Raw genomic sequence first — 21,658 nt, forward strand, 5'->3', positions numbered from 1 at the left:
TAAAAAGTTTCACATGTTTAAAATATGAAGTGATTACAAAAAATTCAACCTATTATGAATGTTTGTGTATTGTTAATAGTGTTCACACCTCTCGCAAATTTGTTCATGTAGTATTAAGAACGTTTTCACATATTTTTTAAAATATGAGCGTAATTAAAAAAATGTTCAATCTATTTAAAAAATGTTCATGTAATTCTAAAATGTGTTAATGTCTTTTTAAGAAATTCCACATGTTCCAAAACAATGTTCATGTATATATACACAAGCGTGCATGAATTTGGCCCCCTCTTGGTTGCTTGCCATGCGCATTACCTATTGAAGCATTTTTTTTGGCACTTCGTGATGTAAAAAGTGATCATGCCTTATCATAGCGACACCTACTGAAGATGCTATAAGGCCATCTACAATAAAATTGAATACGTAGAGGAGTCTGCTGCCCCAAGACATGGGGTGCTTATTCAGGCGCTAACCGAATTGATTTTTTTGGCTAAAGAATGTGCATTGCACTCGTTAGAAAAGTCCATGCAAAAAAAAAATCCAGACGCCAAACGACTAGCTTGACATCAATACCAGCCAAAAACACAGGATTGGACGGGATTACATTGAAACGGCCAGGAATCAAAGCGTAGCGCCTCGTTCGCCCGCGTTCGCCCCGTATATACCCCAAAAAAGAGGCTGCAAATGCCAACGCTCCAAAAAGTATTTCGTTAGCGAACCAACTTGTGGAGGCTGCAAATGCCAACGCTCCAAAAAGTATTTGCATTATTTCTAAATTTATTTCAGGATTTCAGCGATGCGTTTTCATTAGGAGGAGACGTTTTCGTCGACGACGAGGCGCCTACGGTGACTTCGTAAATTTCAAGATGACATGCCGGCTCAGTCTCTCGGAGGTGCTCATAGAGGTAGGATGTGCGTGTGTGCGTCATAGGAATGAGTGTATGCGCGTCTGTATGAGCGTTTGCGTCTGTATCGATGTTAAAAAAAAAGTATTCCGTTAAGCGCATGTCCGGCTGACGTGCAGCGTTCGGGGTTGCGGGTTCTGGACGGTGGATCCATCCTCGATCTTGTCGAAGAATCCCGTCTGCATGGAACCGCCAACCCTTCCCACGTGAAAGGGGCCCGGGATCGGTCGGTCGGTCGTCGCGCCTCGCACGCCACTCCACCGCGTGATGCGATGCGACGCGACGCGACGCGGTACGGGCCCGACAGCAAAGCAAGGTAATTACGCGCTGCCCCGAGGGCCTAAGTGTAAGAAAGCCGACGACGAGGCGAGGAGGAGGAGCAGCTTGCGCCCACTATAGAAATCCCTCGCCCTCCGTCTCCGCTCCCCCCAAATCCCCCAAATTTGACCCGTTTCTCCGCCGATTCGCGTCACCCCCCTTTCTGCTCGGGTCGGTGAGTGGCCTCGGCCCCCGGCGGGGATGGGGTACCTGAGCACCGTCATCGGCCACCCCACGGACGGATCGCCCGTCAGCGGCGGCGGCCTCAGGTTGGGAGCCACCCCCGGAATCTCTTTTGCCCTTTGTCTCTGCTTGATCTGCTCGAATTGCTCTAGTGGCAGTCCGATTCGTCGTCAATTCGATTCGATTCGGGACGCATGCACGCCCCTGGCTCAGCCTCTGGCGTGCGGTGGTAAATGCAGTAGTTCCCGTCGGTTACTGCGGTTCAGGCACGCAATTTTGCCGTATGGGCGGCCTGGAACATCACGCGGATTTAGCGTATGGAGTATTGGTGATCTCGCTGCTACGAGCGAGGAGGTGTTTCCCTTCTATGTAGTTCATAATCGTTCGGCCACCTGCCCTTGGATAACCAAGGATGGTGTTGTATTGGTCATCCAAAAAAAAAATCGTGTTTGCGCTTTGGAACTGACGCATTTTGGCTGGAGTTGTGCCTTTTTTATTTATTTAAATAGGACATTCAACACCTAATTTCGTTCGTCAAGACACCTAACTCATAAGGAGACTGAATAGTTATGCTAGTGAGCTAAGTATATACCTTGTTGTCTTGAGTAAATCCATGGTTATTCGGCGCCTAGATCAAATGAATCCTTGGCATTCTGAGATGGTAAATAGCCCAGGATGTCCTGTTGGGAATGCTAGTGTAAGATTTGAGACAACCTTAATGATGCCTTTTATTTCTATTGGTTCAGAATCAGGGGAAGCAGGTTAATGAATGGCACAGACGGTACTTTTAGTTGACATTGGTAATCTTAACCGGCACGGCTCAGCTGCACTTAACCACCAGCCACACACAGAGTCATGATAGCCACCTAAGGCTCCTTTTGTAACACGAACATAATACTTGTTTGCATAAATGGTCTAGTCATGTGTAGTTTCATCATGCTATGGCAGCTCCTTTAGACAACATTTCATCGTTTGTGGCTCCGCAAGCTAATACTACATGGCATAGGTTCTGTCCTATTGGCTTGGTGCGTTTCAGACCCCCTTCCCGAGTCTGCCCTGCTCTGCTCTGCTTGTCTGATATGTATGTTTTGGCTCGCGGCCATGGCCTCCCCCAAATTTTGCTCAATTCATTAACTAGGCAGGTTGGTTTGGTGGTTGACTGTTGCCGCATAAAACTGCTCAATTATTTGTCCTTCCCAATGCCAACCTCTGATCAGTACAGGTTGGAGGAACATTTCTGGAATCACATATATATAGCGGTTGCTTCCAAATAAATTTTTCGGTGATAGTACATTTTTGGTAGCAGTTGCTTCCTAGTGAACTGTCGCGAGTATATGACTATTGTAGTGGTGCAATCCAGATACACGCAGTGATATGTTTGTATCCACTCTGTGAATGGTACTATGGGATCTCTAGTAATATAGCAACTCCATATTTGTGTTATGTTGTTATCGGCTAAAAGACCGGTTAATTGGGGCTGTTACTGTGTAGTTATTATACCTGTTTGCTCAGCATTTCTCATTTGTTTTTCTGCCAGCCAGAATGGTAGGTTTAGCTATGGTTATGCGAGCTCCCTGGGTAAAAGGGCTTCCATGGAAGACTTTTATGAGACAAGAATTGAAAGTGTTGATGGACAGCTTATTGGTTTATTCGGAGTTTTTGATGGTATGTATCATCTCTCTTCACGTAGTTTTTGTTCATGGCCAATTCTTATTTAAGCTTAGAACTTCGATAAGAGGGCGTTTTCCACATTTGGCACAATGTGCCAAAAGATCACACTTATATTTCTTATGTTGGACTTTAATCTGTCTAATATAGCGTAGCTAGCACCATAAAATTCTCTGCTCTTTCAAATGTATGTTGTTTTTGTGGCTAAAGAAACCATTAATCAAGGGGTTAATGGATAAAAGAACATATAAAATACGCACAGGGGGCGCAATGAAGAAGTTAAAGTTGAACAAGCCAAATAGATTTGCTATTTTCTTCCAAATAGGGTTGCTAAATGCACAGCTCATTTTTATAGGTCATGGTGGTGCTAAAGTAGCTGAGTATGTCAAACACAACCTCTTCAGCCATCTTCTTAGGCATCCAAAGTTCATGAGTGACACAAAAGTGGCTATAGGTATCTCCTTGTTCTTTTGGTTACTAATCCGCTCGACTACCGAGTTGGGTGAATAAAACTAACATAATCATTGCATTGTATTGCTATCTGCAGATGATTCTTATAAAAGTACCGACAGTGAGTTCTTGGAATCTGACAGTACTCAAAACCAGTGTGGGTCAACAGCATCAACTGCTGTACTTGTTGGTGATCGTCTCTTTGTCGCAAATGTTGGAGACTCCAGGGCTATCATATGCAGGGCAGGAAATGGTAACCAACATTCAATATTTTTATTGCTTTTACTTCATACTTTCTGAGACCATGCATTTTCGTTTAAGACTTGTTCAATGAATATGGCAGAACGGACAAACTTGGTCTACTTCCAACCTACTACAAAGTTATATGATTACAATATGGATCAATATTTTTCATTAGTAACTGGGTTTTAAGGTTTTAGTTGATTATGGGACAAATGTGTGTTATGAGGTTGAGAGCACATCATTTACAGACATCTACTCAACAATATGTTTTCGTGCATGCTTGTAAAAGTTAAGAACATGTTATACGATTATTTTGTATTTGACTGGATGTATGATTATTTTGTTTTTAACGGAGGCCTTTCCTAAAGGCTTAAATGCTTGCCTCGTTTTATGAAAGCGCTGTTTTTGCCTGTAGATGCCAGTATTCTTCTTTCACGCTAAACTAGTCAATAGGCTAATAGACTCAAGTTATTTTGATGGCAAATCAATGCGATGGGAAGTAAAATAGTGGTAATACTTTTATCAGTTCTTCACTTAATGGGGTGTACTGGTTTTTACAGCTGTACCTGTTTCGAAAGATCACAAGCCTGATCAGACAGATGAGCGGCAACGTATTGAAGAAGCTGGAGGTTTTGTTATGTGGGCAGGTACTGTGCACTGCACTCTCTTCAAATTATCTGGATGGGATATGATTGCCTTTCTAATGATGGTTTTCTGTTCCATAGGGACATGGCGTGTTGGTGGTGTACTTGCTGTTTCTCGCGCTTTTGGTGACAAGCTCTTAAAGCAGTATGTAGTTGTGGATCCAGAGATCCGGGTACGAACTTTTGGGGTGTTTAATGTTTCTCATTTTATTTCTCTCTCTAACTGCATATGCATGTAAGCAGGCATTCATCTTCATGACTCTTTGTGAGTCACTGTACCAATAAAAGAACTACTTACTTCTCTTTCTGCATATGCCGTCTTGAGGGGCTTAAGAAATTTTGTTCTTTATATTCACCTTTATAAATGATGATCGTGTTTAGTAATGCTTTGCTGGGTCATAGGAGGAAATCGTTGACGAGTCCCTGGAGTTTCTCATCCTTGCAAGCGATGGGCTGTGGGATGTGGTCTCTAACGAGGTAATTCAAGAAAACAGAAGGATTTCAAGACCTGTATCATTTTCCACGTGTCTGATATGCCCTTTCTACACAACGTTTCTAATGCAGGAGGCTGTCGATATGACCCGGTCAATACAAGACCCAGAGGAAGCTGCTAAGAGGCTCTTGCAGGAGGCCTACAAGCGGGAGAGCAGCGACAACATAACCTGCGTCGTCGTGCGCTTCTTTCACGGGCAAGGGAGTAGTGGGCCTGCTTAAAGCAGGTGCGAAGAGTTACTCTCAACTTCTCAAGTGGATGTTGTACTGTGATGACACACGTACATGCCTTGATTGATTCTTAAGGTTTATTTTTTTGCGAAAAGATTGATTCTTAAGGTTTAAACGAAGAGAAACTGGAAGTAGGAAAAGTGTACTCTGATATGAGAACAAAAGTTTAGGAACGAAGTGTGCCCTAGGCCTTAGATTTAACAATAAATTTGCTGGTGATGAACTGATGATCGTTCATCGTGGTTTATAGTCGTGGACGGTGTTGGGTCTGATGAGTGTGTTGTATCTTGTTGTGGATTGCCAAACCATGTGTGAGTGTGATGTAATATCCATAACTCTCTCAAGGTAAGCGATTATTGTTGTACTGAAATTGAGCAATGACAAGTATAATTGAGTTGTTAGATGGGTCTTAATTTCGATGTTTTATTGGATTGTGTGTGTGTGTGTGTGTGTGTGGACTCTGGAGACTTAATTCTACTGGAATGTGTTGTGTACATACAAAAACTTTGATGAGTGGCCTTGTACATTGTGTTTTTTTTTCTGTGGGGAAAATGGGAACTTTATTCCATGATAATATGATTACAATCTAGTGGCAACAGGTCCTTGATACACGGAGGCCCCCTATGCAACCATGCAGCTAGTCCATACGACTGTAATTAGCCAGTTGATGTGCTATCCTATTTTGACCTCTTCTAAACAAGATGCTAAACCACACACAGAATGGCAGGTTCAGGCTTCAGACCAGTAGAAGATGGCACAGACAACGCCTCCACCATGCATGTCTGAATTTAGTCCTCCCAGGATTGTAGCATGCCTATCTCCTTCAGACGTGTCCTGTATAGTTTCAGCGTTGCTCCCATGGGCGTCATGGTTTTTATCTAGACCAGAAGAAACCTGCATGGAAAAAAGGTTGAGTATCTTTGATCACATAAAGATATTTTTTGAGGATCACAATTAGCATCTTTTTTTTCTTCAGAATTGACCGCATCGCCATGAATCGCAGGGATCTGTTCAAGCAGATTTATTTTCACAAACAAAAGCAGGCGGAATAAAAGCCGAGGAGTAGTTTTTTCGATAGTTTTTTATCCACCCCATGCAGTCCCTGCAAATTTCTGAAACGGAAAACTTATGGATTGTGGTCCAATTCTCCGTAAGAACGACATCACAGAGAGGTATAGGAAGTCCAGAAAAAACAGAGTTTTTGAAGTGTTCTTAGCAGAAAGAAGAAGAAAATGAGTGTGTGCACGGAGAACTCAGTCCACATCACGATTTCTGATCATCAAGGCATAGTGAGCCATGTTAGGTTCGGCGAGCGAGCCCTCGTTTGTTTCCATCATCGTCCTCCAAACCAAACCAAGCCAAACCAAGCCAAAAACCACACGAAAATACCACCATCACTAACCGAACTTAGCAACAGCAAATTGGCAACTCAAAACAGACGATATCTATATATACTAAGGGTCCATGCGATTGAAACTCATGCGATCGGACCAAAAACACAAGCGAATGCAGAAGAGGAGGAGGAGGAAGGAGAGCTTGCAAGAAGCTATGGCACGGGGAGGGAAGGCTACTGGATCGGATAAACTAACGAGGCTTCATGGACTGCAGTGTGTGAGTGAGCTGCGGGTGCACAGGGAGAAGCGCAAGGGGCGGTTTTTATAGGCAACAAGAGCCAATGGTAAGTGTTCTTGGCGCCCAAGGTGTCGCGTGTGGTAGGTGTCCTGCTGAATGATGGTGATGGGGCTCTTCTTTCTGCTGCTTTGGAGGATAAACTATAGAAAACATGCCGGGTAACCTTAATTAAATGGCATGATCGCAAAGGCTGAGCTTGTTAACTGCTCCACGCGCTGCGCAAGCATAGTGTTGATTTGTCTAATACGGCCCGTACGGTTTGAAGTTTGAATGCATCGATTGTTTTTCACCGGCTTCCGTGCCTTCTTTAAACTATTATTACTCCCTCTGTTCCTAAATATAAGTCTTTGTAGAGATCACTATGGATCACATGCAGATATATGTAGATGCATTTTAAAGTCTAGATTCACTCATTTTGCTTTGTATGTAGTCCATGGTGAAATCTCTATAAAGACTTATACTCCCTCCGTTCCTAAATACTTGTCTTTCTAGACATTTCAAATGACTACTACATACGGATGTATGTAGACATGTTTTAGAGTGTAGATTCACTCATTTTGCTCCGTATGTAGTCACTTGTTGAAATGCCTAGAAAGACAAGTATTTAGGAACGGAGGGAGTATTTAGGAACGGAGGAAGTAATTCAATTCCGAACTGGCCCTCGTGTTGTTTCGCCTTTCCCATCATGCCCAACTTCACCAGCCTGGTTCGGTTTAAGGAAGACATGTTTGAAAAAGGAGTAATGCGAGGATCTCCCAATGAAATTAACGGGATGGCTGGCATGTAGCTAGCTTTAGGATTGGAAATAGGTGAAGGAAAGGCCCACCCCATGAAATCCAGAGGGGGAGAGAATTACTAGCCCCGTCCCGTAATATAAGAGCGTTTTTTACATTAGTATATTTCAAAAACACTCTTATATTATGAAATGAAGGGAGTAGTTAGGAAGGAGTCCGTAAAACATCAGTAATTCCCCATGAATTTAGGTCCAACTGCGTTGGCGCTACCCTTGAAACCAGCCAGCTCTCGAAGAAAGCGTAATCTCACGAGGCAGCACAGTATCCGCCAACCAAGAGGCAACACGGCATAACGCTTCACGTTTCCGCAATCCCCGTCGCCGCGCAGCCTCCGCCACGAGCCGTCGCGAGACGCCGGGAATGGGGAATCCCGACGGGGCGAGGAAGAAGAAGAGGAGGAAGAGGAGCGGCGGCGAGGCGGCCGCCTCGTTCGACCGCGACGTCTTCCCCATCCTCCTCGCGGCCGTCGCGCCAGCCACCGGGCCGAACCAACGCGCCTCCTCCGCCGCCACCGCCGCGCGCCTCCTGCGCCGCCTTCTCCCCCGCTCGCCGCCGCCGCCGCCGCTATCCCCTCTCCCCGGACCCCTGGTCGCGCTCCTACCGCTCCTCCTCACCTCCAGGTACCGAAAGGGGAGCCCTCTCCTTTTTTTTTTCTGTTCTCGCAGCAATGCACTCTCGGTCTTAGCCTGCTCAGTTAATTTGTTTTGCGATTTGTGATGCAGCTCGCACTCCGTGGCCGCGCTGAGCTGCGAGGTGATGGGCGCGGCGGCGCTGCAGTCCATGGAGGCCGGCGAGGCGCTGGCATCCGACGGCGGGATCGCCAGTGGCTTGGCGCGGGCGTTGGGGAGTGGCAGCCAGCGAGTGGCCGAGGCTGCCTGCAATGCCGTGATGGACCTCTCGGCGTCTTCAATTGGCAGGGAGCACCTCTCGGGCTCACCTGTTCTGCCGAGGCTATTGTGAGCATCCAACCTGCTGTTCTAGGTTAAAGCATAACATAGCTTCTAGTTTGTCTGATTGCTATGAATCGTCTTCCAGAGATCCAGTGAAAAGTGATTTAAATTGTAGTATATCCTTGAATTTTCGTTGTGTTCATGCATTACCCTGTTTTCCCACTGAAGATTTTGAATATGTGGAAGTGCGAATAAACTCCAGAAGGGTGAAAACCAACCTTCATCTTCACTACTTAAGCTATCTGTACATTAAGCGACTGCAGTGATTTGGCATAAAACCATGCAGCCAGCAATTATTGTCATATGATAATCTAACTCTGCATTTTCTGACTATATCTAGAAGCCTAGCATTGCAGTCTGTTTTAATGGTGAAAGAGATACTATTTTGCTTGTACTTCCTGAATATCTCCAGTCAGTGGAATTGATTTCCTTTAGGTATCTATTTTCTCAGGTGGAATCTATTTCTGGGGCTGTCGGTGGCGGGAGCACCGGGTGCCAAGCAAGGGTTTCAGAGCCAAGTAAATGTTTGAACTTGATCATTGACACAGTGGTGCTCATGGTGAACTCCTGTAAAGTCGACAAGTTACACAATCTTCAACAGGAGCTAGTTAGAAAAGTTATGCATTTGTTGTATGAAGTATGGAGCAAAGTTAGACTCTTACAGTCATCAGCTGACTGCAGCAACGGGAAGGATCAACTTCAAAGCAGACCATATGAGATATCTGAAGCTATTTTTAGGCTTTCGATGGATCTTGCTTATCCAGCCCACCTGGAACCTGATGAAGTCAGAAAAAGCTTTTTTGGACAAACGGAATCTGACTTTGAAAAGTTTGCCCTGATGTACTGGGAAAACTCACCTTATTTGTACAGGAAGAAACAAAGTGGTCTGGAGGGGGATGCTGTGTTCACTGCATTGCATAACGCTTTTGATCTTAGAACACCTGATGCTATCATTGAGTCATTCATACAGGACCTTGTTTCTTGCCCTGCTATTGCTTCGGATGAACTCAACATAAATTCCTTTCTCGATGAGGTTCATGATTCCTTGGGTGCTGCTGTGAAGTATAGGCAAGATGTAAGAGTCGTGAGAACACCAGATCAGACCTCAACAGGATCTGGGATAGAGGAGCATTTCTTTGATGATGGAACAGTCTTCCCAGATGCAACTGCATTTGTTGAAAAATGTAAGGGCGCAATCAGGAATGGTTTCTCAATCGCCTTGCGTGGCATGGAGTTTCGGTCTGAAAAGGTTGCTGCTATAGCTTCTGCTCTAGCTGATCTATTTGGTCAGCCTTCTGTAGGGGCCAACATATACTTCTCACCCCCAAGATCTCAAGGTCTGGCCCGGCACTATGATGACCACTGTGTGCTTGTTTGGCAACTACTTGGACGCAAGAAATGGAAGATTTGGCCCAATACAAAGTCAATTCTGCCTAGATTATATGAACCTTTTCACTCTTTAGATGGCTTGGTGGATGATCGTGGTGGAAGGGTGGAAGTTTTACGTGAAGGAGACATAATGTATGTTCCTAGAGGCCATGTGCACGAGGCTTGCACTGACATTGACGAAGGTGAATCTGAAGTCAATGCATCCGCCAATTACTCGCTCCATTTGACCCTTGCCATCGAGGTCGAGCTACCCTTTGAGTGAGTATTCTTCCTGTCTAAAATATAAAAGGCATTCCTGGCTTGCATGTCTAGAGGTTCTGTTTCTGACCATTTCTCTACCTTTGTTACAGGTGGGAAGGGTTCACACACATTGCTCTTCACTGCTGGTTGGAGGAGCAGAAACTTGTGGGGAGCTCTGGATCTGTCGAGTCCAGGATGGAAGAACAAGCTCCATTGTTTGCTCTCCTGCTGCATGTGGCCATCAGGTTGCTCTCGGACAAGGATCCTACACTCAGGAAGACGTGCATGGTTGCGGCAAAGCTCCCATCATCCAGTAAGTCTGTCCGAAGCAGCCATAGGTCAATCTTCGACGAGATACTCGACAACATCGACAGGAACTGCGGCTTTGAGGATGCGCTGAGGTCGGTTGAGCTCGCGGTCAAGGAGAGGAACGATGAGCCGTTCCAGTGGATGTGCTGGCTCCGGCATCTCCCACAGCAGCAGCAGCAGCACGGTCGCAGCAGCAGGATCGGCTTCTGCGACGTCCTGGGGCCCTTGGAAGAGCTTCTTGACATGTTCAGCTCCGATCGTGAGCGAGCCTCAGCCGATTTCGCCGATTTCAAGTCAAGGTTCTGTAGGCGTGCCATGTACGACGACGCTTGCAGCGAGTTCGAGGCGCTGCTCGTTTTGTATCGGGCGGGTCGGACGCGGTACGCCAAGGGCATGCTTGCGTTGCACGGGAAGCATGGAGGGTAACTGCTCCAGAGTTCCCCCCCATTTTTGCCGAGCAGTTTGTCCTGTACACACACTGCGAAGGCGGTGACCGTTGCATCACTGGTTGTTAACTCGGTCGTGCAACCTGGAGTAGTTTGTGGTTTCCACTTTTGCCGTTCTACGACGGAGGATAAACTCGCCTGCTAGGCTACTAGTGTGGTTGCACTTGCACAAGAAGGCAGGGCCAAAAGTACAGGCAGCCCATGTGTGCTACCGCTGCTGCTGGGCGCTGTCACAGTGTCACTGCTAGTCCGTCCGTCCCCGGCACCGGGCAGCCCGACTGGAAGTGGACCAAGCTAGGGTGCCCCCATGACAGGCCACCCGGCGCAAAGACATGCTGCACCTGACAAAGGGGTCCATCCATCCATCATCCTATACGGCTACACCCCCAATTATTGGCCCCGGGGTCAATGAGACACGCACGCCGCACAGCACATAGTTTGCTTGCGTTGCGGTGCAGTGCAGGTCTTGCTCCGCTCTGATGCATCTGGCTGGGTTTGGTTGGAGAGGTCGCTTGGGCTGGGGCGGGAGACGGACGTGACAAGGAGAGGCAGCCGCATCTTTCATTTCATATCCGGAGCCAGAGGGAAGGAACATTGTAAACTCTATCCGAGATGTGTGTGCCTTCTTTGGGCAGACGGCGCTTGGTTTCTGGCCCGGTTTGCCTCCGGTGCGGCTGCAAGGGGCGCCTCAAATCTCGTCCACCCAGAGCCCTATCGCCTAATCAAGAGCCAGATGCCACTGCCCGCGCCGCGGCCACTAGAATCTCCCCCGCAATCTAAATTACTTGTACCACCGGCCTCCGCTCCCATAAATATAAATAATATTTCGAGCAAGGTCGCCTCCCCTTCCCTCCATCCTCTCCTCCCTCGTCTCGTCCGCGTCCTTGTCCGTCTCTCTGGTGAGTGCCGCGGACTCCTCGATGCAATGCTTCTTGGAGCACCCGGCTTCTTCAATCTCTGTTGCGTTCATTCGCTGATCGACCGCAATGGCGCTGCTTTGGTTTGGTTGATCAGCTAGCGCTGAAGGGGAAGGCGGCGGCGGAGTAAGTAAGTAAGCAGCGGCGATGGCGCAGGCGGTGGTGCCGGCGATGCAGTGCCAGGTGGGCGTGCGGGGCAGGTCGGCCGTCCCGGCGAGGCAGCCCGCGGGCAGGGTGTGGGGCGTCAGGAGGACCGCCCGTGCCACCTCCGGCTTCAAGGTGCTGGCCCTCGGCCCGGAGACCACCGGCGTCATCCAGAGGATGCAGCAGCTGCTCGACATGGACACCACGCCCTTCACCGACAAGATCATCGCCGAGTACATCTGGTACGCGCGCACTGCTACGCGCCCTTCGCCGCAAATGTCGCCGCTGTTTTCTCGTCAGGCGCATCAATCTTCGCTTCCATAGATTGATTGATTGACTTCCATGAGAGCACAGTGGTACTACTGTGGTAGTAGCACCTTGGGATAGGCCAAGACGGCACTTTCACGGGATTACACTAGATTAGATTAGATTAGCACGGAGGGAGCAGTGCAGTGCGGATTTGCACCCTTAAAGTCGATACTCACTGCTAATATTAGGAAAAGCTTTCAAGGCCTGGTGGGTGATTTGTGACGACTCACTCACTGCTTTTGCCTTTTTAGTTCCGGCACTTGAATAAGATGCAGGGGACTGGACACCCCACTTTTGGGGTGCAACCAGGAGTCGATCCTGTCATGGCATGGCATGCACCACTATTATGTTTCTAGTAGCATTTTACTGTTAACAAATCTGACCTTTTCTCTTTTTCTTTCTTTCTTCGCATTCTGCAGGGTTGGAGGATCTGGAATTGACCTCAGAAGCAAATCAAGGGTACGCGTTCGATAGCGTGATGGTCATCACAGTTATCGATGTTTCCTTGCATACATACTTTGTACTCGCTCTGTAGCGTTCTTATAGGGATGAGCAGCCATCATTTTCTCCAGAAGTTTTAGGGGATGAGCAGTTCACTGCGGAGTACTGTTTGCTCTACTTTCTATTTTTGCTGCTGACAAGAAAATGCAATGCTACTGTTTCAGACGATTTCGAAGCCAGTGGAGGACCCGTCAGAGCTACCCAAATGGAATTATGACGGATCGAGCACCGGGCAGGCTCCTGGAGAAGACAGTGAAGTCATTCTATAGTAAGGGGGAAATTGCTGTCCATGTGTTCTTCAGCCTTGCACATACAGAGTATTCTGGATTTTGGCTTTTGCTAACTCTGTTCATGTTTTTCTGCCCTGCTTTCAGCCCACAGGCCATATTCAAGGACCCATTCCGAGGAGGCAACAACATCCTGGTACCTTTCATCTGGACGTGCTTTATGCTAATCATGAATAAATGATTAATAGTAGTGGTCACTTTTACTGGTTACATGTGTATTTTGGCATGTTAGTTAATACGGGATTTGGTTTTTTCAGGTTATCTGTGACACCTACACGCCACAAGGGGAACCCATCCCTACTAACAAGCGACACATGGCTGCACAAATCTTCAGTGACCCCAAGGTCACTGCACAAGTGCCATGGTAACTAGTGCATTTGAGAACCTCTGCCTATATAAAAGCCTGCTATTGTTTGCACACGAAGTTGAAACATTTGCTTTTCTAGGTTTGGAATCGAACAGGAGTACACTCTGATGCAGAGGGATGTGAACTGGCCTCTTGGCTGGCCTGTTGGAGGGTACCCTGGCCCCCAGGTACTGCATCAAGAGGCTTGATTTACCAGATGACAATTAATCTCAGGCTAACTGAAATATACACTTCATTAAACACAACCGAGTAGTAATATTTGTGCTGAAATGTTGCAGGGTCCATACTACTGCGCCGTAGGATCAGACAAGTCATTTGGCCGTGACATATCCGATGCTCACTACAAGGCCTGCCTTTACGCGGGAATTGAAATCAGTGGAACAAACGGGGAGGTCATGCCTGGTCAGGTATGCCTCCTTATTTATATGGGTGCATGTATTATTCTTGTTATGTGTGAATCAGTGTGATGTTTTTGACCTCTTCTTTTAAAAGAAAATCGAACTGTTTAATAAGTGAAAATTCACAACCTGTATTCATGCAGTGGGAGTACCAGGTTGGACCTAGCGTTGGTATTGATGCGGGAGACCACATATGGGCTTCAAGATACATTCTCGAGGTACTTCGAACAATTATCCATTGTTCCGTGATGGCCTGATATCACAGAACTTTGGTTTTTTTTGCTCTTATTTATGAGAATATGGTTAAAAAGTCGACTGGTTTGTTACATTATCGTAGACTCGGTAGGTGCATGTGCTGTGAGTTTATGATTTATTCTGACACCCTGAAGAATTCCCTTCTTAAATACCATAAAACCAGTTTTCACTAAAACATCAGATCCGATAACTGACCAAGTGATCATCCTTTTGCTGTTATCAATTTTCCCATTGGTAAGCACTTCTAATTATCATCCTACTCACCGTAATCAGAGAATCACGGAGCAAGCTGGTGTGGTGCTCACCCTTGACCCAAAACCAATCCAGGTATATTCCTATAAGATGTTTGTAGCAATTTATATATTAGAACTTGGTAATCTGAAGATTGATCTTATGTAGGGTGACTGGAATGGAGCTGGCTGCCACACAAATTACAGGTTCCACTTTTTTCTGTTAATATTTATTTATCCTGCATAACTTCTACAATTATATCTTGCCGTGTGTATTTTTTTTTGAGAAACCTGTATATATTAAATAAACATCAGAAAACCTATTATAGCTGTATTGAAGTAAATACAATGGAGATTTTGTGGGAAGAAAACATATGCTGATACTAACAGACAATGTTCCTTCAAATACTAAGGTATTTCAAACAGGGCCTGAATGTGCAGTGTTGATTATTTTTTAAATTGTTATCAACTGTTATTCAGAATAGACATGTATTTACTACACTTCATTTCTAACTTATGGAGTAGTTTTCTCAATTGGTTGATACAGCTTGTCCTTAATTTGCGAGTGAGAAACAACAATCTTTTCTTGTTGTTGCAAATGTAGTACACTGAGCATGCGCGAAGATGGAGGTTTCGACGTGATCAAGAAGGCAATCCTGAACCTTTCACTTCGCCATGACTTGCACATAGCCGCATATGGTGAAGGGAACGAGCGGAGGTTGACAGGGCTACACGAGACAGCTAGCATTTCAGACTTCTCATGGGTATGGGTGGAGCAAACCTTTTCTTATATTAGTTGTGTTTTCCTTCCTGTTTATTTACATGGTGTGCTAATCAAAACACTTTGTTTATCAGGGTGTTGCGAACCGTGGCTGCTCTATTCGTGTGGGCCGAGAGACCGAGGCAAAGGGCAAAGGTATTTGCTCCCCCTTGTTCTGCAAAACTAATTGCAATGGTTGGGAATGCAGAAAAAGAATTATGATGTCCCAAATAAAACTCAAGTACATTGGGCAAGCCTAATTCTTGCGGAGCAGAAAAGGAATTATGACAACCCAAATAAAATTCAAATAAACCTCTTGCATATATTATACTGGTAGTCTGCTGGCACCTATGTGCCGTAGCTTGGTAATCTGCATCTTTGAACTGTAAACGATACCTTGTTGCCCAACAGGATACCTGGAGGACCGTCGCCCGGCGTCGAACATGGACCCGTACACCGTGACGGCGCTGCTGGCCGAGACCACGATCCTGTGGGAGCCGACCCTCGAGGCGGAGGCCCTCGCTGCCAAGAAGCTGGCGCTGAAGGTATGAAGGACCTGAAAAGGCCGAATTCTTCTGGGGAAAAGAAAATAAATCGGCGGTGGCGAGGCTGTTCGTCCGTCGTCCATTCTTGTTGATCCTGTGGTTCCGTCGGGGCACTGTCTGTACAAAATCTTCACGGTTTGTAGAACCGCTCCGCATGTTTTTTCGCTTGAACTGAGTCCATTTGATCTGTTGGGTCTGTACAATCCCTGTACCTGAGTCCATTCGGAGAACTACGTTATTATAAGGATAATGAATCACACAAAGGATTTTTCTTTGTGCTGCTTTCAACTTGGTCCGTCTGCTCGATTGGTGCGCAGCCTTGGGCCCGGCGTGTGTGCGCTTGTCGCAGGCGTATCGGTTTTCGGCCATCTTGATAGTTCTTTCTGAGTTGTGCCTGATATCAACGATCTCTCTTGATCCGTGAATCAATACAAAAATCAATGGGCTCTGACCAAGTTAGCTTATCTTCTTCTTAATGAAAAGACAGAGCTCTTGCCTGTTGCTCGAAAGGAAAACTTGGGCCGTTTGTAGATCTCAGTGTCCCCAGGCTGCCAGACGCTGCTATAGTGCTATGACCATTGTGGAGGAGGGCGGTCCGTTTGCAGATGGTCGCTCCGTTGCCGGACGGCCCTCTCTTTCTCTCTGTCTCTCAGCTCTGAAGAAACGAGACAAGGAATCATGCAGCGCAAAGTTCTGCTCTGCTTTTATGCTCTTATTTTCCTTTTATTTATTCAGTAAAACAGATCGTACCGTACTGCTGCATAGCTTGCAGCTAACTCCACAATGCCTGTGCCATCCCACGGACGAAGTCGTGCAGCTGGCCTGCTCCCTGAACGCACGGAGCGCACAGCGAGCGTGCCCTGCTGCAGATACTGAACTTGATAGAAAAGTAGTGAAGAAGCTGCTATCTGAAACGCCTACTGATTTTGGCTGCCATGGCTCCCAGGTTTCCCACCCGTGCACACTTCACCGTGCTTTGCCCTATGTATGTGGAGTGCCTGTGCCGTGCGTTCTGCGTTTGGTGGTGTTGAACCTGCTGGGTGCACGGTGCACCCCACGGATCATCGAGTGCCGCCCGGAGCCAATCCCCAACAAACAGCTACTGAATCAACAAAGGCACAAGTAATTTTCCGATAAAGGGTGTATTTTATTAATTTGAAATGAAGCATCAAGGGGATACAAGCACAATGAGTACACACCCATCCCGGCCTCAAGCAACAAAGGCACAACTATGTATCTCGATTTTTCTTTTTAAGGAAGATCCATATAAAATCGTGGACTTGGCATCTTTTACAGAGACGGCGAGGAGCTCCCGATACCCCAATTCCGTGAAACCGGCCTACTTACTTTGCTAAAGGCACAAAGAACTGGAAACTGAACCGGACAAGATTACACACGAACTGAATAATATCCGGAGGCGGAAGGCCTATGGCCTGGGGTGCTTTTTGTGCGCCGGCGGGGAGCTGTGGCCGTGCATGGCCACGCCGCTGTAGTCCGCGCTGGAGATCAGCCCTTCCGTCGCAACCGCCTCCTCGTCCTCGTTCCTCCAGCCCGCCTTCCTCCTCTCTTCAACACTCTCCACTCCCATAGGCACAACCTGCACTTGTGCTTCGTCGTCAAAAAACTCTGATGGTGCCATACATTTTCTTCTGAACAAAACAAATTTCTTCTGAGCAGAAAATGGTGCGTGCTTCGTTCAGAGACAGGTACACAGCTGAATAACAGCTGCAGAGTCTCTGCTCAAATTACACGGGAAACTCTGTTTTGGGGTCTCTGAATTTCTTGGTGGGGGCAAAATGAACTGACCTCATGCTGCTCCTCGTGGTCGCCTTCACGCCGGTAATGGTGGTGGTGTGCCGGTTCCTCTCTGCCTCTGCGACCTAGAACACGACCTTGTAGACTGTCCGGGGAGGGGTGCTGAAGAGAAGATCTGGAGGAGGCGTCGTCCGCGAGAGTGGCTAGAAGAAGGCTTGAAACACACACTACGGTGAGCAGCTTTTCCATGGTGGTGGTGCCTGTGGCAGCTGACAATAATGGAGAGGAGGAAGCTCTTGTAGAACGCTCTCTCATCGGTGTCTTTACCAGACACACATCGGCGAGGGTTGCACAAAATGCATAATGGCACCTCGGCTTAGGCATATTTTCAAACTAGGCCCCATTTGAAGAAAAAATGTCATAATCGGCTTGGAGTCGGCATGACATTGTCGATAACAGTCAAAAAGTATTCCTTGTCCCTAAGGATTAGGGCTGGAATTTGAGCCGAGTCAAGCCGGCTCGTTTCATTAACGAGGTAGCTCGGCTCGACTCGACTCGTTACTATAACGAGGTCAAATTCAAGATTGGCTCGACTTGTATAACTCACAAGCTGGCTCGTTTAGCTTGTTATAAGCTTGTTAAAGATACGAACAAAAAATCTTACAAATATAATAAAAACGATTACTTGGGAATGTAACATGTACATAATGAGCATGTACAATGTTCATAAACAATTGTAAGTATGTACGAGCTTCGGTAACATCAACAAGTCAGACAGAAGAATGCAAGCATAGATCAGTAGTAGAGGAACTAAAGGAAGATAAGGAGGAGATGAGCAGTGTTGCCGGGGAGTGTCCGACGAACGCACCTCAGAAGCGCAGGCCGCTGGCCGAAGAGGTGGGGTTGCGGCATACACACGGTACTGCCGCCATCGCGTTTCACAGGTAAAATAAACAGAGAAGACAAGAGGGGAATCGGTCATCTATAACTTCACTGGGGATGGAAGGAGAGAAATAGTCGCGTGCGATGTATGAGTCTCCCGGGCGGTTGAGCCTTGTGTTGTGCGCCTAGGACGCAGGGAGTTGAGTGGCTGATCTTTTGTACCGAGTCTAACGAGTTACATGAGTACTCGTGAAATTGTCTCGTTTAACTCGGTCTATAAACGATCTTAAACTAAAGGTTGGCTCGACTAGTTATTATTTGAGTTCGAGAGGATTCGAGCCAAGGCGCGAGCTACTTGCTTAGCTCGCAAGCTTCGAGCCTTTTTCCTAGGGCTGCTTAAGATCAACGCCCCACCTTGGAACCGCAGTTGTAGTGGTTGGACTCTTGAATTGATCTAAAGTGCCTGAAACATATCCCCCTTTTGTGCACGTACAAACAAGAAACCCTATTCTCTCCCTTACCCCCTCCCCCCAAAGGAGACAACGAGGAATTTACGCCAGATCTCTGTCGACTCTGTCCCGATGCACAAATTTGAGGAGGATCGAGGCTCTGAATCCCAGCTCGAAGATGAATCGCCACCATCTGTCCGAGCGCCGCTCCCCCGAGGACCAAAAGACCCTAACCTAAACTACTAGCTAGAATCGAGGCACCGTGATTCTCCTACCCGCCACCAGCCATAGGAGCGGCAGGTTAGGGGGGTGGCGAATCTATGGTCTAATCAATGGAGCTTGGAGGGGAGGAAAATGTTGGCCTAAGCACCTACGCGCGAGGGAAAGCAAAATATTGTATGATCACCTCTGGGTGAGAATACACATATTTCAACATTGAGAAGTTACATGTGGTATATGGTGCGGTGGAGTTGCAGATGGAGCTGTAGTAATCCATGAATATTTGTACAAGAAAATAGGTGGGGAAAACTTAGAAAAATGGAAGGTATGATAGTTAGTTGTAAGTTTATTTTTGAAGGTTGGGCATCAAACACTGATGGAGATAGTTAGTTAAGTTTTCAAACACTCTTGATTAGGGGTGACATTTATGGTTCATCCATTCCCATGATCCTTTTTGTGTACCACTTCATGTGGACTATAATCAATAAAGCTTAGCTATAGCCCTAAAAAAGATATCCGGTAACTGCGCAGGGCCCTGATATCGAAACACATTAGTACTACTTCCTCCATCCATATATATAGGGCCTAAGGGCATCTCCAAGGCAGACCCGCAAACTGCCCACATCCGTCCGGACCACGGGAGCCATCCAACGCGGGTCTGCATCGGTCCGGACGCAGTTTCTCCTGCAAAATGGAGACAAAAGTGGGGAAGCTTTGCGGGAGTCCGGACTCGCGAGACATAGGAATCCGACACCCCAGGCCCACCAAAAACCCTTCCCGGACCCCACGACTCCATCCTCCCCATTTCCTATCCTTCGTTCTTTCTCTCTTGCCGCCGCCGTCACTCCACCACCCCGGCCACTATGCCACACCCCTGCCAGAAATCTACGTCTCCGTCACCTCTAGCACTCCATCAGGGCTCTTCGCCACTTCTCCTCCGTCTCCGTTCAACCCCCTGTCTTCCAAACGCCCCCAGGTAGCATCCTCTACCGTGCCTGGCAACTGTTTGATGAATCGTCGGAGCTGAAAACAATTGTCCCTTAATGAATTCCGATTTGGAGTACATATACGAGCATTATGTTGAGTAGTACTCCGATGAGATGGCGATGATGCAGGCAGTCCTTGAAGATGCCGAGCGTGCGAAGGAGCATGTTCTCAATTTCAAGGGTTTGATCAAGGGTCATCGAGTGCTCAACCGCAACAGGGCGTGTGGGCATTTGACACTTATGGTTGACTACTTTGCCCCCGATACACTATTTGTTGACCATTTTCGTCGGAGTTTTTGGATCCGCAAGACTGTCTTCGATCGTTTGTACCATGGTGTCTGGTCCTACGATGACTACTTCATCCTAAAGGATGTCGTGGAAACAATTGGCTTCTCTAGTTACAAGAAGAGCACGGCTGCACTCCGGATGCTTGCATATGGTATGGCCGCTGATTCATGGGACGAGTACCTACGGATGTCTGAGAGCACATGGGGAGATGTTGTCGGTGTCAAAACCGGCGGATCTGGGGTAGGGGGTCCCGAACTGTGCGTCTAAGGTCGATGATAACAGGAGACAGGGGACACGATATTTACCCAGGTTCAGGCCCTCTCTATGGAGGTAATACCCTACTTCCTGCTTGATTGATCTTGATGAATACAAGAGTTGATCTACCACAAGATCGTAATGGTTAAATCCTAGAAGTCTAGCTTGTATGATTGTCATAATAATCTATCGACTAGCCTGGCCTTGGCTTATATAATGCACCAGAGGCCTAGGATAACAAGAGTCCTAGCCGAATACGTTGGTGGAGAGGAGTCCTTGTCTTGATCACCAAGTCTTGTGGAATACTCCTTGTATGAGGCATGGGCTGCCCGAAGTGGCCCATGAGTGAAATGCCATGGGGGTCCTTGGCCCGATCCACCTGGTCAGGATAGGATGTGGTGAGTACCCCCTAGTCCAAGACACCGTCAGTAGCCCCCTGAACCGGTCTTCAAGTTGGGGACGCTCCTCGATCCTTCCGAACTGTTCTTCATCTTCGGTCGTCGGTCTTGAAAACTGGTTCAACAAATCTTCTCGTCTTCGATCTTGAGGATCGCAGAAGTGAATCCGAAGTGTTTACACATCGGGTATCTGAGGAGCCCCTTTAAGTTCTCGGCCTTTATCAATGCCTTAGGATTATTTTTCACGCCACACGTCGGGTTTGAAGTTGTTCCCGTGCGACGGTGTCCTCTTGCATCCGAGCTCCAACGTCGGACTGCATTCGAGATATCTTTTGCAGCCGAGCACCAACGCTGGACTATATCCGAGCTCCAATGCCAGACTATATCCGAGGTGTCATACATCACCTTGGCTTGAATTTTTTTGAAGGAGGTTATCCGAGTTTAACGTTGAAAAGTTCTCTATGGAACGAGCCATTCGAATCCGGGCTTTATGCCGAACCACTTCCGAGCTCCAACGATGGTCAGCGTCCGAGGTGTCGTAAACTACCTTGGTCTTTTAAAAGATTGAACGAATTCAGCCGAGCTTAATGCCGGAAATGCCCTTTATGGAGCCAGCCACTGGCGCCCGAGCTTTTATGTCGGACTGCTTCCGAGGTGGTGCACCACCCTGACCACGGGCTGATTTTTGTGAATATTTTTGATTGGTGCAATTTACTCTCTGCTGAGATATATAGCCAGTATATGTATATCCGGTAGCCCTTAAGGTGTGTGTTGGTCTAAACCCGAGGTGCACCTGAAGGAAAACATAAAACTGCTGATCCC

General features: G+C 47.1%; 4 protein-coding genes across 6 annotated transcripts; 3 read left to right on the top strand and 1 right to left on the bottom strand.

Moving 5' to 3' along the window:
- The first annotated feature begins 1,203 nt into the window (after window positions 1–1,203).
- LOC101290619 (probable protein phosphatase 2C 45) lies at window positions 1,204–5,544 on the top strand. Of its 3 annotated transcripts, XR_006496487.1 has the most exons (9): window positions 1,204–1,489; window positions 2,941–3,068; window positions 3,427–3,525; window positions 3,619–3,774; window positions 4,325–4,411; window positions 4,490–4,581; window positions 4,811–4,885; window positions 4,973–5,206; window positions 5,240–5,544. XR_006496487.1 is itself a non-coding variant. In XM_044603380.1 (8 exons), the coding sequence occupies exons 1-8, from the start codon at window positions 1,422–1,424 to the stop codon at window positions 5,120–5,122; spliced, it is 855 nt and encodes a 284-aa protein (XP_044459315.1). In that variant the 5' UTR covers window positions 1,204–1,421; the 3' UTR covers window positions 5,123–5,544. The 3 variants fall into 3 exon arrangements, 1 of the variants encoding a protein (XP_044459315.1); XR_006496486.1 differs by having other exon boundaries at window positions 4,811–5,206; XM_044603380.1 differs by having other exon boundaries at window positions 4,973–5,544.
- Window positions 5,545–7,828: 2,284 nt separating this feature from the next.
- Window positions 7,829–10,996, top strand: LOC123190683 (uncharacterized). The gene is made up of 4 exons (XM_044603378.1): window positions 7,829–8,177; window positions 8,280–8,513; window positions 8,943–10,154; window positions 10,247–10,996. Exons 1-4 carry the CDS (start codon window positions 7,918–7,920, stop codon window positions 10,869–10,871), a joined length of 2,331 nt encoding a protein of 776 aa, XP_044459313.1. The 5' UTR covers window positions 7,829–7,917; the 3' UTR covers window positions 10,872–10,996.
- Window positions 10,887–15,892, top strand: LOC780676 (glutamine synthetase leaf isozyme, chloroplastic). Its single transcript, XM_044603379.1, has 14 exons — window positions 10,887–11,790; window positions 11,906–12,194; window positions 12,681–12,720; window positions 12,927–13,030; window positions 13,137–13,185; window positions 13,307–13,413; window positions 13,496–13,583; window positions 13,695–13,823; window positions 13,958–14,032; window positions 14,343–14,396; window positions 14,469–14,506; window positions 14,904–15,063; window positions 15,155–15,215; window positions 15,471–15,892. Exons 2-14 carry the CDS (start codon window positions 11,956–11,958, stop codon window positions 15,608–15,610), a joined length of 1,284 nt encoding a protein of 427 aa, XP_044459314.1. The 5' UTR covers window positions 10,887–11,790; window positions 11,906–11,955; the 3' UTR covers window positions 15,611–15,892.
- Window positions 15,893–16,730: 838 nt separating this feature from the next.
- Window positions 16,731–17,673, bottom strand: LOC123186294 (uncharacterized). The gene is made up of 2 exons (XM_044598077.1): window positions 17,411–17,673; window positions 16,731–17,201 (listed from the first exon to the last, which is right to left on the bottom strand). Exons 1-2 carry the CDS (start codon window positions 17,606–17,608, stop codon window positions 17,031–17,033), a joined length of 369 nt encoding a protein of 122 aa, XP_044454012.1. The 5' UTR covers window positions 17,609–17,673; the 3' UTR covers window positions 16,731–17,030.
- Between the last annotated feature and the right edge of the window lie 3,985 nt (window positions 17,674–21,658).

Source organism: Triticum aestivum, chromosome 2A (genome assembly GCF_018294505.1).
Source record: "Triticum aestivum cultivar Chinese Spring chromosome 2A, IWGSC CS RefSeq v2.1, whole genome shotgun sequence".
Classification (NCBI taxonomy): Eukaryota; Viridiplantae; Streptophyta; class Magnoliopsida; order Poales; family Poaceae; genus Triticum; species Triticum aestivum.